The 15,106-nt window shown below is 56.7% G+C and overlaps 1 protein-coding gene across 5 annotated transcripts in view; it reads left to right on the forward strand.

The window, feature by feature from the left end:
- The window catches only part of TEAD4 (TEA domain transcription factor 4), a 62,696-nt gene that overhangs the window by 33,505 nt on the left and 14,085 nt on the right, over window positions 1-15,106 (forward strand). For 3 of the 5 annotated variants that reach the window (XM_059184515.1, XM_059184511.1, XM_059184514.1), the window contains exons 3-7: window positions 6,991-7,055; window positions 7,498-7,560; window positions 11,410-11,538; window positions 12,492-12,634; window positions 13,170-13,225. In XM_059184515.1, the coding sequence (XP_059040498.1) occupies window positions 6,991-7,055; window positions 7,498-7,560; window positions 11,410-11,538; window positions 12,492-12,634; window positions 13,170-13,225 (456 nt within the window). The remainder of the gene's footprint in view (window positions 1-6,990; window positions 7,056-7,497; window positions 7,561-11,409; window positions 11,539-12,491; window positions 12,635-13,169; window positions 13,226-15,106) is intronic. The other 2 variants (XM_059184512.1, XM_059184513.1) reach the window with 2 other exon arrangements.

Consider the following 15,106-nt stretch of genomic DNA (forward strand, 5'->3'; position numbering starts at 1 on the left):
GTTTGTGCTTGAATTGTCATCCTTATGGGTGTGAAGTGGTAGCTTGTGGTTCTGATTTGCATTTCCCTAATGATTAGTGACGTTGAGCATCTTTTCAGCACTGCCACAGGGATGAGAGCGCGTGGGGCCCTCCTGGTGTGCAGCACTGGGGTGTGGAGCTGAATAGGACATGTCCTCTGTCCTCAAGAGCTTGAATTTTAGGGAGAGAGGAAGGCAGGAGCTCCAGTGACTTTCAGCCAAAGAGTTCGAGAAAGGCATAGACCCCTGTGCACCGGGACTTGGAGGTGGGAGTGAGCACACCCACTTGGGTGGGGATCAGGGACCACATCTTGGGGCGGTGGCCTTCAAGGTGGGGTGGGATTTCACCAGAAGCCTCAGAGCGCTGCAGGGACAACAGTGATACGAGCTCAGGTGTCAGGCCTAATCTCTGCCTTCTGAGGCTGCGGGCAGAAGTTTCTTATCCACAAATAGCCTCCTCCTCCGCTGCAGGTGTTTATAGCTTCAGCTGGTCCCTGGACAGAGAGGCCCCCAGGCCATCAGGATTAGGGCTGGTCCTAGAGGACGGGAGGGCTTACTCCTGGGAGAGGCCTCTAGGAAGCCAAAACCCGGTGTGTGCATGTCCGTGCATGTCCGTCTTCTTTTCAGTGGGGGGCTCTGCCCTCAGGTTCTCAGCTTTCTCCACTTTTTTTTTTTAAGCTTTTATTTATTTGACAGAGCAGGCAGAGAGGCAGGCTGAGAGAGGGGGGGAAGCAGGCTCCCTGCCGAGCAGAGAGACTGATGTGGGGCTCAATCCCAGGACCCTGAGATGATGACCTGAGCTGAAGGCAGAGGCTTAACCTACTGAGCCACCCAGGTGCGTGCTTCCTCCACTTTTGAGGACTCCTAGCCTTCGTGGTAACAGGGCCTTACGAGCAACACAGCAGTAGCGGCTGGCTTTGCTGACCTTCCGCTAGGCAGTAGGTGCTTTATGTCCTCGATGCTGTTTAGTGTACTTATGGCCCCAGGGAGAGCTGGTGCAGACAGGGGAGGCAATATAGGCAGAATGAGATGCAGCAATGGCCGTCCCAGACCGGCGTGTTCGGGTAGGATAACGATGTCAGCGGTAGTGTGTGGCCAGCGAGAAGCCTGGGCTGGCTGATGGGCACGTGTGACATCGAGTGTGGGGTTAGGAGGAAGTGGTGGTGGTCACGTGAGCCCCGAGGGCTCCACCCTCAACCTGTGGTGAGGCCAAGGCTCCCCTTTGTCCCTCCGCTGTCCTTGCCTATGGTGGGGTGGGGCCGTGGGTGTGAGTTGGGGCTGTTGGACACATGTCCTCTGACAGATGGGCCACGGTCTGGCGGGGGCGTCCTTTCCAGCCACACCCAGGCCCTCTCTAGGGTTGGCCAAGGCCACCTGCCACTCTGTAATGCCCAGCTGCCCGACTGGCCCCGCCGAGGTCCAGGCTGGCCTCCCACTACCCCAGCATGCGGTCTCCGCCCTGGAGGGGAGAAGACTGGCCTGACTTCGAGCAGCAGATGACAGAGCTGGGACAAGGATGTGGGTCTCTTTCCCTACCACTGATTCATCTGGACTTTGCACTCATTTCTTAACTGCCCTTGCTCCCTGCTGGCCTGCCGTGTGGTTTCAGGGCTCTGCCTCTTAGCATATGCTCCCTGCTTCTCTCCACTTCTCCCTTCAACTGTGGCGTTCTGATATCTTCGCCATTCACGGCATGTTGGTGTCTGTCAGCTGGGGGAAGCACAGTCCATGAGTGAAAACACTGGGCAGGTTCCTGGGGTCCCAATAGTCGGCTCTTCCTCTAGGACCTGGGTCTGGGCGAGGGGAGTCGGACATAGCCAAGGGCTTGCTTCCTGCAGAGAGCCAGGTGGGGATCGGTCCCGAGGGAGGAGCCCCATGATGTCTTGCGGAGGCAGCTCCCAGCCCTGCCTAGGGAGACAGCCATCCTAGCACCGTTGTGAAGCCTTAGAAGTGTCTGTTCTCGTGGCACCTGGGACACTTAACAAACCATGTGACTTTGAATGAATCACTTCCCCTCTCTGGGCCACAGTTACTTCTTCCCTAGGCAACATCAGACCTGGGGGCACCAGGTATGACCCTCGCTTCTGAGAGAGGATGGCCCTCACTTCCATGTTAAGTAGAAGACATGCTGTGCAGTCCTGAAGAGACAAGTTCTGGAACCAGACTGGATGGGTTTCAGTCCTTACCATTTGTTGGCCTGTGACCCTGAATGGCTTCCCGAACCTCCATGTGCTTCGATTTCCCTTTGTGTAGAAGGCAATGGCAGTAGCAGTGGCACAGAGTAGCTGTGAGGATTGAAAAGGGGGACGCAGATCCGACTATCCCAGTGAACAGTGTATTTGCACAGGTCCTTTTGCAAGAAGGGGCTCAGTAAATGTTCACGACTGTTGCTCATTACGAGAGCGAGAGAAGCAGTAGCAACTCCCCACATAAGTGTAAATAAAGCCTGGATTAGAGGCCAGCTGGCCCCGTGGCAGCAGTGTGACCGGGTGGCCTCCGGAGCACCCCGCTGGCAGGAAGGAAGCTGGTTGGCCCCTCTTGGCTTGACACACCCACAGAGAACCTGCACTTCGCTCCTGCCTACGGGTGCTCTCCACCCTGGCATCACCTCTGATCAGCAGAACAGAACTGGGTGGAATAACGGCCTGAGATGAGCTGGTGGGGGGGGTGCTGTTCCAGAGATGGGGGTGCTGTTCCAGAGTGGAAGGTGCTGTTCCAGAGATGGGGTGCTGTTCCCGAGTGGAGGGTACTGTTCCAGAAATGGGGGTTGCTGTTCCAGAGATGGGGGTGCTGTTCCAGAGTGGAGGGTGCTGTTCCAGAGAAAGGGAAGGGAAGATGCCCAACTTGGAAAAACACTGACAACTGAGTTGGGTTTGGCTCCCGTGGCTCCCAAAAACGGCCCGTGGGACGGCAAAACTCCTGAGCCCAGTAGCAGAGGGCAGAGGGTGCTGTGGGACTAGGAGGGGGCTGTGTCTCCATGACCTGGGCCTCCTGGCATCTCTGATGTCTGGAGTAGTCTCTCAGCCCCTGCTGAGCACGAGCCTCCCTCTGTGCTGCTGCTTCTGTGCTGTGGAGAAAGGGCCACTGTGCCTGGGCTCAGAGGGCAGTGCTGGTAACCAAGCATCTTCTTGGTGTCCTGCACTCGTGGTGCCGCCAGCCCAGGTATTTCTGCCAGATCTGTGGGCGGGTGCTTGGGGTGGGCTCTTCCAGCTTCAGTGTCCTCGGCTGGTACCAAGAGTGGTTGCCGCCTTCTTGCAGGCCCGAGGGAGGTCTGTGAGTTTGGGCTTCAGGACCATCCGTTGCATGTCCCCCTTCCAAGCCCCTAGTCTGCTTATTTGTAAAGCAGTTTCATTGGAGTTTAATTGCCATATGGTGAACTGTACGTATTTGAAGTGGACAGTTTGGCTAAGTTTTGACAGATGTACACACACCTATGAAGCCAGTAGCTACCGTCAAGAGAGTAAACATGTTCATCTTCACCTGAAACGATCTTTACTTCACTTTGCATTTATTTTTTAAATTTTTAAATTTTTAAAAAAGATTTTATTTATTTATTTGACAGAGATCACAAGTAGGCAGAGAGGCAGGCAGAGAGAAAGGGGGAAACAGTCTCCCTGCTGAGCAGAGAGCCCGATGCGGGGCTCGATCCCAGGACCCTGAGATCGTGACCTGAGCCAAAGGCAAAGGCTTTAACCCACTGAGCCACCCAGGCACCCCTCACTTTGCATTTATATGTTAAGTTCTTTTTCTCAAAAAGAGCCTTCCAAGTTTTAGATGCTCAGGCTCCGTAGAAATAGGGATTTGCTCCTGCAAATCAAATGAAATCAAATCAAATCAAATCAGGCCGGGATAAGGAAGCACTTTAATAGCTATGTTGGACTAGTTGGAAGTAAAAAGCGATTTGTTTTTTTTTAATATGTACCTTACCTGTTGGAGGCCAAAATACCTTGTGGGACATCTTTCAGCATCTTCTCACCATTCCCTTATCATTCATTTAACACGTATTTACTGGGAGCCCACTACAGAGGACGGCAGGCAGTGTTCTAGGTGTTGGGTGTGGACAAGTGACTAAACAGACAAAACCCTCTCTTCTCAGGAGCTTTTCTTCCATTGGAGGTGAGGGTGGGGGGTGGTGCTCTGAGTGAGCAAGCAGATCGTGCGGTGTGTCAGAAGGTGCTGGGGAGAACAGCAAAGATGTGAGGCCGTCACAGTGGGGTGGGTGGGGGCTGACATCAACCATCAGCAGAGAGTTCGGGGAGCTGTCTCTAAGACAGAGGCACCTGAGCAAAGAAGGCCTCCAGGGTGGGAAAGGGAGGCAGTGGGCCGTGTGCAGCAGGGCTGAGAATGAGGCACATGGAGGCCCTCAGGTGGGACCTCAGGTGGGAGTGGGCCAGGCATGTCTCAGGAGCGACCAGGAGACCCAGTGGAAGATGCTGCACGGTCAGAGTGGCCAGGCTGGGGATGGAGTGAACAGGCTCTGGGGGCTTCCAGGCCATTGCAGGGGCTTGAACACTTGCAATCTGAGTGAGATGGGAAGCCATTGGAGGCTGTTTGAGCCACGAGGTTGCTATGGCTGCTGTGTTAAGAATAGGCTGAGGGTTGGGGGGCCTGGGTGGCTCAGTGGGTTAAAGCCTCTGCCTTCGGCTCAGGTCATGATCCCAGGGTCTTGGGATTGAGCCCCGCATCGGGCTCTCTGCTCAGCGGGGAGCCTGCTTCCCACCCCCCTCTCTGCCTACTTGTAATCTGTCAAATAAATAAATAAATAAATAAATCTTAAAAAAAAAAAAAAAAAAAAAAAAACAAGAATAGGCTGAGGGCACGGGGTCCAGGTAGAAGGCCACAGAGGATGGGAGCGTGGACCATGGAGGGTGAGGTGGTGGGAAGTGGCTAGATGCCAGATATACATTTGACCTTTGAACAATGTGGGCTTTAGAGGGGCCAACCTCTACCCCACCCCCACCCCCATCACAGACACAGTGCACAATCCACATAGAACTTGACTCTCCCAGAGCTTGACTACTAATAGCCTACTGCTGACCAGAGCCTTTCCAGTAATACAAACAGTCTATTCCCCTGCCTTTCCCAGCAGCAGCCCCTGCGTTCTCCCGCTCACCCTTCCCTGGAGTGCGCCTTCCTGCTCTGTGATCAGTCTCCTGGTCTCAGGAACCCTCCCTCCTCCCTTGTTCTTCTCCTTGCTCCCAGGCTGGGCCCCGAACTCGACTACTCGCACAGGCCTCTTCCTTTAACAGGAAAGGAAACTGAGCTGCAGAGAACTCTCATTGAGCTCAGGGTAAAGTCTGCTTCCGAAGTCTGTAAACGTTTGCTTAGAATCGTCTGGAGGAGGAACCTTAAAAGGGCTTGGTTTAAGAAGGGAAGTCTGGGTGAAGGTCCAGGAGGAATGGGACGTGCGAAGATCCCGTATCTTGTTTTTGGAGCCACTGGACTACACCCAGCTCCCAACTCCCAGTTCTGGTGATGACTTAGACCCTCTGGCCAGTGATCAGAGCGTTTCCTAACTGCAGCGTGAGTGTCTCTTGTTAGACATGGTGTGTGACTGCTCAGCTGTCTTTTTGGACATTCGTTTAAAGGAGCCCATGGAATACCTCTCCGTGGAAAGCTTTGAGAAGCGACGCACCCCCGGCTCCCTGTTTTAGGTGCAGACCAGCCCACAGGTGATAGCCTCAGGGTCTGGTCCTCCCCCACCCTTTCCCCTGACACAGACTGTCCAGTGCTTCCAGGCCAGCTAGTCTTCCTGGCAGACAAGTCCTCCCGAGGGTGGCCTCTTAGTTCAGTTTTGGCAGTGAGGAAAGGTCATCTGGGGGGCCAGCTTGGCCTTGGCTGTGCTCTCCAGTTACAGCGGGGTGGCGGACAGCCCACTTGTCTTACCCCTGCCCCCCCGCACCTCCTGACTCATAGCCACAGCCCTCCAGGCTCAGCAAGGGCCGGCAGGATGGGGCGGGCTGGTGGCTGTGCTGCTGGCCCCAGAGCTGGCCCCAGAGCGGGCCCAGAGAGGTGACAGCTCCTACTCAAACCCCCTTGCCCTCCCTCTCCCTAGCCCAATGCCCTTCTTTATAGTCTAATCCTACCCAGTGGTCAAGGTCCAGCAGAAGGCTCACCTGACCACCCAGCCTGAGCTGACCCCAATGCTCTGAGCACACTGTGTTCAGTGGCCCGCACTGTCTGTGGCCCACACTGGGGTTACAGCATAGGCACACGTCTCTTCTTAGCTGTGTGTTTGTTGCTTTGAAAACAGAACTGCCTTTCATAATTGCATTTACAATAGTAGGGGACGTGGGTGGCTCCTTACAGTTTTTCAGGGTCCCTTAGACACAGCCTCAGCCTCTAGGAGACAGCTCCCTTGGCGAACACTCAGTACGACCTGGTGACTGGTCTGGTCAGAGCCATGCAGCTGGAGGTGTGGGCTGCCCCGGTCTTCTTGATCTGAGTTAAGGGCCTCAGGCCTTCTCCGTGAGGATGCTCAGGGTCTCAGCACTTAGGTCTCTCATCCCCCCTGCTGCCCACAGACAAGGCAAGACCTCTCGTGAGGTACTGCTCATCTCTGGAGATGGTGGAAGCTGTGTGGGCAGGGGGCTGCATGGGCGAGTGTCAAGGTCCAGGCACTTCCCTGCAGCCTCCCAAGTGTGCAAAAGACCCCAGGAGGAAGCAGGACAGATTGGCAGCTGTCCCACTGTTGTAGAGTGGGGGGAGGAGGTGGCCTCTGAGAGGGCTCCTCAAGTTCATATGGGGCTCACAGCCCTGTCACCTCCTTGCTCTCAGGTTACCAGTCCCCCAGCAAGGCCTGTTGCTGCTGGGAGATCCCTGGGATCCAAGGAGGGCGGGAGGGAAACTGCAGAGTCCTCAACCCAAGTCCCCACTCAAGGTGGGCAGAGGGTGAGGGAAGGGATCCCCAGATCCTCTTGTGTTTCTGCCTTTTGTCCTTCACCCGCTGAGAGGCTGTTGGTGTCTCTGTAGGTCGGAATGAGCTGATAGCCCGCTACATCAAGCTCCGGACAGGGAAGACCCGCACCAGGAAGCAGGTGGGCCCTGGGGGATGAGTGTGGGTCCCAGGGGCAGGTACCCCAGTTCCAGCCTGCTCCTATGGTGGGCCAGGCCCTCTGCAGGACCAAGGGTGGCTTCTCGGTGGGGCTGGTTCACAGGGGTTATCTCTTTCTGGTGTGCCACAGACCGTTCAGTTTCCCTGTAGTCCCTGCTGCCGTCAGCTGGGAGAAAGTGCCCCCCTCCTGTCCCCAGGACACTGGAAGAACAGAGAGCGAAGGACTGGCGCTGCACTTTGATTTATCGCCAGACTCTGGGTTAGCTGGATGTGTGGGACTGAGGACCCATCACTGACTGCCCCTTTCACTCACTCATTCCACAGACGTGGCTTGAGGATGGTGCAGGGCTGAGGGTCATGGAGCCAGCATGGGGAGCACAGGCCTCCTGGGAGATAGGGACAGGAGCCTTCTCTTCTTGCTACAGGTCTCCAGCCACATCCAGGTGCTGGCTCGTCGCAAAGCCCGCGAGATCCAGGCCAAGCTAAAGGTAAGGCAAACCAGCAGTGGTGGGAAGGACCGAGGGCATAGGCGGGGCCAGCTTCCTAGAAGTTAGGGCCCTTTTTCCCTTTGGGTTCAGGGACTGGCTGTTGGTGTGCAGAGCCAGCGTGCTTCTTGGTGTTGAGAAGAGTGGTCAGCCTGTAACTGCTCTTGTCTGCACCGGGAATGACAGTTGAGCTGTGTGTGTGTGTGACCCCAGGCCCTGCAGCATCCCCCTTCCCGGGCAGTTTACTCCCCAGGTCCCAGCGGGATTGTCCTCCACGCCCCATTCCTTGAGGACCTCATGGAGGCCCTGACCCCTTAGTGCCATGCCCTGACCCCTTAGTGCCATCCCCTGAGCCTGCAAGGGTGGGCGTGGTCAAGCTTGGGAGGCCCTGCTGTGGGGGTGGGGCGGCTGTTCCCCCGGAGCTGGGGGAGTACCCCCCTCACTCCACTCGCAGATGGTTGGTTCTCTCCCCTTTCCAGATCAGCCTCACCTGATAGTCCCCAGTCCCCAGTTCCCAGAGCAGTCCCCAGCAGGGGACTGCTCCAGGGAGGCCCCGCTGCTGACAGGACACCTCATCGGGTGGTCTGTTCCCCACAGGACTCAGGCCTCCTGGATGCCTGAGTCAGGGGACCCTTTCAGGGACTTCCAGGTGGGGGTGAGTGAGCTCACTGTCCTAAGGGGTGTGTAGCAGAGCTTGCCCAGCTACCAGGTAGGAAGAGCTGACTTTTAGGGGTGTCAGACTGAAACCAGCAGTTAACGTACTTTTTTTTCAGCCCTTTTCGTTTTTTCCCCCAAACAGAATATCACATCAGTATGTAACCACAGGAGCTGCCCTGGTCAAAGCTAGGTTGGTGAGGAATAGGCCAGACACCCCTTGCTCCTATCTACCTCTCAGGCCCCGTGGCTCTTGAACCCCAAAGTAGCTCAGAGCCCAATTAAAAACCTGCACTAGATGAGCTTGCAGGTCCCTGCGGCTCTGGTTGTCGGTGATCCTGACGCTGGAGCCTCTGAACGGGTGGCGGGGACTCCCAGGAAGCCGCGCCCCACGGCCCACTTGGCCCAGCTGTCCCCCGCCCCCACAGCTGCAGCCCAGCACCTCGCTCCTTTGTCCCCTGGACAGCTGGCTGGGCCTCAGCTGTCGCTCCCTCCCTCTCAGGCCGAGCACACATACTCCTGGAGACCCCCCGGGGTCTGGAGTCCAACTTGCTCACTTCCCCTCTCTGGTCTGCCTCTGACTTGCTGGGACCCTGGCAGAGAGCCAGATAGAGAAGAGACTTTCCAGTGTTCTGTTTATGGCCATCAAGGGAAACTTTTAATTCCCTTGGGGACCATCCGTATGGCCCCCATTTACTTCAAGGAATTGCTACCTTTGTCTATACGCTCTAACTTAGAGGCTGGGGAGAGCTCTGCTAGACCACTGGACGGACATTGAGGGAAACCATGAGCCCCTTAAATAACACACAGATCTTTGTGTGCATGCGTTTTCTTGGAGAGGGTGGTCTGAGGATTTTTTCGTATTCTCAGAGGGGTCTGGGACCCAGCATAATTTGTCTCCCTGGACAGACTTCTTATTTGGTAGAAATCCCCCAGGACTTGGGAATGGGTGTACCTGGCTCTGCCCTTGTGCCACGGGGGCGTGGTGAGTCACTGGCCTTCCTCCAGCTCTATTCAGTTTAAGATGTAAAATGACAAGGGGAAGCAAGGTGGTGTCTGAGGTCCCCTCCGGTCCCCAAATTCAGTATCTCCCTGGCCTTGTTACCTGGGCACTGATGTCACGCCCCATAGCATCTTTCCCACTTCGCCCTGATTCCTGTTCCACCCTGGTGACAACGTGCTTTCCCGAGCCCCAGTCGCCTGTTTAGATCAGCTATCCGGGAAGGGACGTAAGTTACTGACATCGAGCGGATGGAGCTCTCTGGCCTCACGGGGCAGTTGTTAACCACAGAGGTCCACGGGCTTTCTGAGTGTTCAGCCTCTTGCATCACACATGTCCTCCTGGAGGGAGAGGCCTGGGCCGGCTGATGTGGCACGTTTGGCTTTTCTCTCCTGAACTGGTGCACGTGTCTTCGGGAAGAGGCCCTCTTATGCTGAGAGCTCCCTCTTTGGTTATCGAGAGCCTCTGAGAACAAAGCCCAGGTTTGCCCCGAAAGGACAATGGCTTGAGGATGAGCCCTCCTCTCAGAATGGTCTCCTGTGCCTTCTGTGCTGTGTGTACCCTTCTCTCCCCTATCCCCTGTCCTGGGCCTGCAGAGGCCAACCTGGACCAAGCTCTCGGACTAGCCACCACCACGGTCAGTGCCCTAAATTCTCAGAGCCTCTGTTTTCTGCCTCTTAAAATGGGGATCCTGCCGGTATTGCCAGCCTCACAGGAGTGCTCTGATGTTCAGAATCAAAGTGAAGTCGTGTTCTTTTTTTTTTTTTTTTTTAAGATTTTATTTATTTATTTGACAGACAGAGATCACAAGTAGGCAGAGAGGCAGGCAGAGAGAAAGAGAGAGAGAGAGGGAAGCAGGCTTCCTGCTGAGCAGAGAGCCCAACGCGGGGCTCGATCCCAGGACCCTGAGATCATGACCTGAGCTGAAGGCAGCGGCTTAACCCACTGAGCGACCCAGGCGCCCCTGAAGTCGTGTTCTTGACCTTCTCTGGGTCATCTTGTGCCACATGAGTGCACATGGTCCTGGAGAAGCTGAGTGGCAGGGCCCCTGCAGTTCTGGCTCCACAGTCTGAGGTGCTGGGATGCTGGTTCCCTCACGGTGGTGCGTGCTCCACAGGGCTGTTGTGGGGGCCGAGGGAAACTGTCATGGGGGAGTGTTGGGAGTGGCAAGGGCCTGTGTCAGTTCTCCCTTGTCTGGGACTTAGAATAGATCTGGGTCTATCATCTTAATTATCAGATAATGGCTAATTTATTTTTCCCATTTAAATATATTCATCATAAAGACAGAGTTGACATAATCCAGTCTCTTGGCCTCAGCTAAGATACACACACTGAGTAAAACTTGCCATCCTAGTCTATATTTTGGACAAAAACCACAGTTCCCATTAGGCTTTTTGAAGTACAGAAAACTGAATACAGAAATACTAAAATACGTGTCATCATTTTGAAGTCCTGTGGGTTTGGGGCGCTCTGGCCCAGAGCTGCTGGCTTATATACGCATACATGTTACTACTGTGACTGTTCTCGTCCGTGTCACACATGCTTACAGATGCTTTCCTGTGCACGTGTTAGTTCAAAGCCTCTGCAGGGAAAACCTGTTCTTTGGTGTCTTTGGACCCATGGAGGGGAAGTAACAGGTGTTGACACCTGCCACGTAAAAGGCGGGGGTGCCTTGGGTGTCCACAGTGCAAGGGGAGACCCATGGGGCAGGACTGGGACAGGTGGGACCAGAGGAGACCGTCCCACGCCTGCAGACAGCCCGTGTGGCCGCAGAGGAGGACTCCTGTCTGAGGAGGGCTCTGACATGTTTATGTAGTATCATCTTCTGTGAGCCAGGTCCTATGCCGGCTGCCGGGGCGCGGAGGGAAACAAGGACTAAAAGGCTTCTCAGAATGTCCCCGTGAAGACACCGTCTGGCAGGTGGCTTCCCAAGGCCCTTAAACTCTAATAAAATAGACTGGACAAGTATTTCGCCCCGTGGCAGAGGAGGAAACTGATCAGAGGAACCAAGTGACCTGTGCTCGTCACAGACCAGGTTCATAGCACAGCAGGGGCGCGAGCCTGATCCCCCGGGGCCTTGTCCGGGGCTCTGGCCACTGGCGTTGGGACAGCTTCCCTGAGCACAAGCCCCTACCCCGCCTCGCCCACACATGCCGTAGTGACCACTGCTGAGGCCCTCCCTTCCAATGTCTCCCCAGGACCAGGCAGCTAAGGACAAGGCCCTGCAGAGCATGGCTCCCATGTCGCCCGCCCAGGCCATCTCCGCCACAGCCTTCCACAGTAAAATGGCCCTCGCCCGGGGCCCAGGCCACCCAGCAGTCTCAGGGGTAAGTGGGGCTGCCTGGAGCCAGAGGCCGAGCCAGCCCCTTCTTCTCACTCCTTCCCATCCTGAGGAGCTGGAGGCACTGGCCAGGCCCCATTTCTCTTGAGTCCTCCCAGGCCTGAAGAACCAGGAGGAAGGAGGGACCAAGGACTGAGGGGCCATGCTAAGGCTCTGCTGACATTGGCACTGGCCTCTCGGGGGCCTTGCCAGTGACGCAGCAGGCCTTCCACAAGGGGCAGGGCTGCCCCCAGTAGCCGGCCAACTGGGTAGCTCTACAGAGTTGGCCTGATTGACGGATGGGAGCTGAAGCCCGAGGCGTCGGTGCGGCACCAGCGCAGCCCTGAGCAGCCTCCACCGCTCAGCCCGTCCCCACGCCCCACAGGCACTCAGCACTGTTCTCCTGCCACTCAGAGAGCTGATGCTCAGGAATAGACCCTTGTTTGGATTTTAAATGTCTTGACTGGGGCCAGCTTGGTGACACTTTCAGAATGGTCTAGAAAGGCTCCTCCTTTCCAGGGCTGTGTCCTCACAGGGTTTTCTTGGCTGCAGGGACTAAATCGGTCTTCAGAATGCACCCACAGCATCACCCTTGGCATGTGGGGATGGGACCGGGACGGCCCCTTGCTCAGTGAGCCTCTCGTCCACCGGTGTTCAGAGTGTGTTCAGAGACCGCTAGTCCCTCAGGATATTGCCTAGATAACGACACAAAGTTATCATGTATGAGGAAGTTTGGGACACTTAGAACTAAATAGGTTTCTGAAACCTGGGACTGTTCGGGCCTGATGTGCCGCTACGCACTGTGGGCTTCTAAGGGAAGAATATCCTGCCGTGATGGCCAACCTGGGCTTTCTCCCGAGGAGCACATTCTCAGCAGAGCAGGTCCAGAGACTAGAGCTCCTCAAAACACTTGTGCCGGACAGCAGTGCTAACTCTCTCCTTACCACCCACTGGGTCCAGGCCCCCAGCCCTGCCTTCCAGCTGAGGCCTACCTGGCCTCCCCGCACTGCGGCCCACGTGCCTGGTCCTCTGCTGACTCTGCGCTTTTTGCCTCCTCAGTTTTGGCAAGGAGCTTTGCCGGGCCAAGCCGGAACATCCCACGAGTGAGTATGGCCTGCTGCCGGTTGCTCTCTGAGCTGAACCCGAGCGCATAAACGTGTGCTGTGGAGCCTGGCACCCAGTCTGGGACAGGACCGCAGGCTGGCCTCAGCCTTTGAGCGGGGGCTCGAACTTTGAAATCAGGGTCTCCCGCTCGCAGGCAACAGCCCAGTCTGCAGCATGGACATCCTGGGGTGGCATTTGCCGAAACGCTACTCTGTCCAGGGTGAAGCAGGGCCAGAGCTTGGGACCCCGAGGAAAGGAGGTCAGGGAGCTGCCCTCTGGCAGGCCAGGGAGGGAGGGAAGGCGAGAGGGAGGGGTGGATTTTCCCAGTAGACATGCTGCCTCTGTGGGTCATCCGTGAGACCATGAGTCCACGAGACGGACTTGGCAGGGGAGGGAGCAGGTGGCCAGACCCACCAAGGCCACTGATGGCCAGACCACCAGGGCCAGACCCACAGAGCGTGCTGGACACTGCCGGAGGCTCCTGGGCTGCCGCCTGCCCTAAGGCTTACACCTGCTCTCTCCTGTCTCCCACAGTGTGAAACCTTTCTCTCAGCAAACCTACACTGTCCAGCCTTCGCTGCCTCTGCCAGGTGGGTCGGCAGTGCACGGCTCCCTGGCACCTCGCACGCCTGCAGCTCCTGCCCCCCCTGCCCAGGTCCCAGGTCCCCTGACAACTGGACAGTTCCTGATCTGTTTAGATGCGCATGCTCAGAACAGACATCCCAGTGTCCTGGCTCTGCCCCTTGCCTTTCCCCTACCACGCACACCTCTGTGCTACACCAAGCCTCTTGTGCCACTTGGGCTGCCTGACCTGCTCCCCAGCTTGGGCTCAGGGCCTTCAGGAGTGCACGCTGTCCGAAGGGGAGTGCCTGTGCCCCAGGGCTGCTGTTCCACCTGGTTGCCCCCGTATACTGCAGGAGTGCCCCGGAGAGCTTGGGTCTTGGCATGGCCCCCTTCTTGGTGACACTGTCGTCTTCTCCTTCAAAATGGGAGATCCAAGGAGAGCATGGCTTTCGAGCCTGGAGCTGCTGGCTAGCAGAGGGAGCCCTCCTGAGCAGAGCTGTGGAGCATGGGTGTCCCTCCTCCCTGTTCAGGGGACACTCCTTTCTCATGAGGGTCCCTCACCTCCTTCCTTCTCTGCAGGACAAGGCAGGATCCTCACCCTTAACCACCTTCTCTGGCCCGGGGAGTGATTCTGCTGACCTTCTAGCCTGGGGCTCGTCCTGTCCTGAGAGCGGGGCGCGCCCCTCTTGGGGTTCTGATCGCTGCTTTCTCCCAGCCCCAAGTAACCCGCCCTCCTGTCTGTCCCCTCCTCTCACTGGCCTCAGCCTCGGTTCAGGCCCTGCTCTTGCCTGCTAACCTGCGTCCCGTTTTATCCCGCCTCCTCTCTTCACTCCGTGATTCACCTCTGGGACCACCCTGTGGTTCCTAGGCTTAACATCTTTTCCTGGCTTCCAGGTGCCTTCTGGGTACGATCTAAAGTCTGTAGTAGGACTTGCATGGCTCTTCTTGGTGACTCAGCTTCTCTCCTCTCCCTCCTGCCCTCCGTGCCTCCACCTGCCCTGCCTCTGGGCTGTGGCTCAGGCTCCCCGTCCTGCAAGTTCTCTGCCCTGCCCCTGCCCAGCTTAGGCGCCCTGAGCGCTCTGCGCCCCCATCTAGCCCTTGATGCTTTTTATTGCCAGTATCGGGTTGGGGGGCCCAGTGTCTGTGAGCGACTACTCTGCGCTTCCACGGGGCCCGTTGTGGCCGGCACATGGCACATCCTCTGTGAGCGGTGCCGCACCGATGAGCGAGCCGTTCAGCTGGGGCATTAGGCATAGCTAACATGTCCAGCACGGCCCTCTGCCCACCGCTTGTTTCTTCTCCGATTCCTTTCTTGAGTGCCCCTGACTTACCCTTGAGTGCTCCTGACCTACCCACCTCAGCACGCGGGCCCCCCACCTCCCTCTCCCGTCCTGGAGTTCTTTTTTTTTTTTTTTTTTAAAGATTTATTTATTTATTTGACAGAGAGAGAGAGAGAGAGAGAGAGATCACAAGTAGGCAGAGAGGCAGGCAGAGAGAGAGAGGGAAGCAGGCTCCCCGCTGAGCAGAGAGCCCGATGTGGGACTCGATCCCAGGACTCTGAGATCATGACCCGAGCCGAAGGCAGCGGCTTAACCCACTGAGCCACCCAGGCGCCCCCCGTCCTGGAGTTCTGCCTCTGCTTTCTCCTACCCCATCAGGTGCCCCAGCTGGGGGTTTTGCTCCTTTGTGTGCCTCCTGTGTCCCTGACTCTTCCCTCCACCACACTGCTTTTGTTCGGGCCTTCTTCATTTTTCCCCTGAAAATGTCCCCCGGACCGTGCTTCTGACAGCCTCACCCCTGCGTAGTCCTTCCAGAAATGGGCGTCCGATCATTTCACTGCCCCGCCTCCAATCCTGTCACTCCCAAACTCTCAGGCTCAGATTCATGCCGCTTAGCCTGGCCCCCGG

Source organism: Mustela lutreola, chromosome 8 (genome assembly GCF_030435805.1).
Source record: "Mustela lutreola isolate mMusLut2 chromosome 8, mMusLut2.pri, whole genome shotgun sequence".
Taxonomy (NCBI): Eukaryota; Metazoa; Chordata; class Mammalia; order Carnivora; family Mustelidae; genus Mustela; species Mustela lutreola.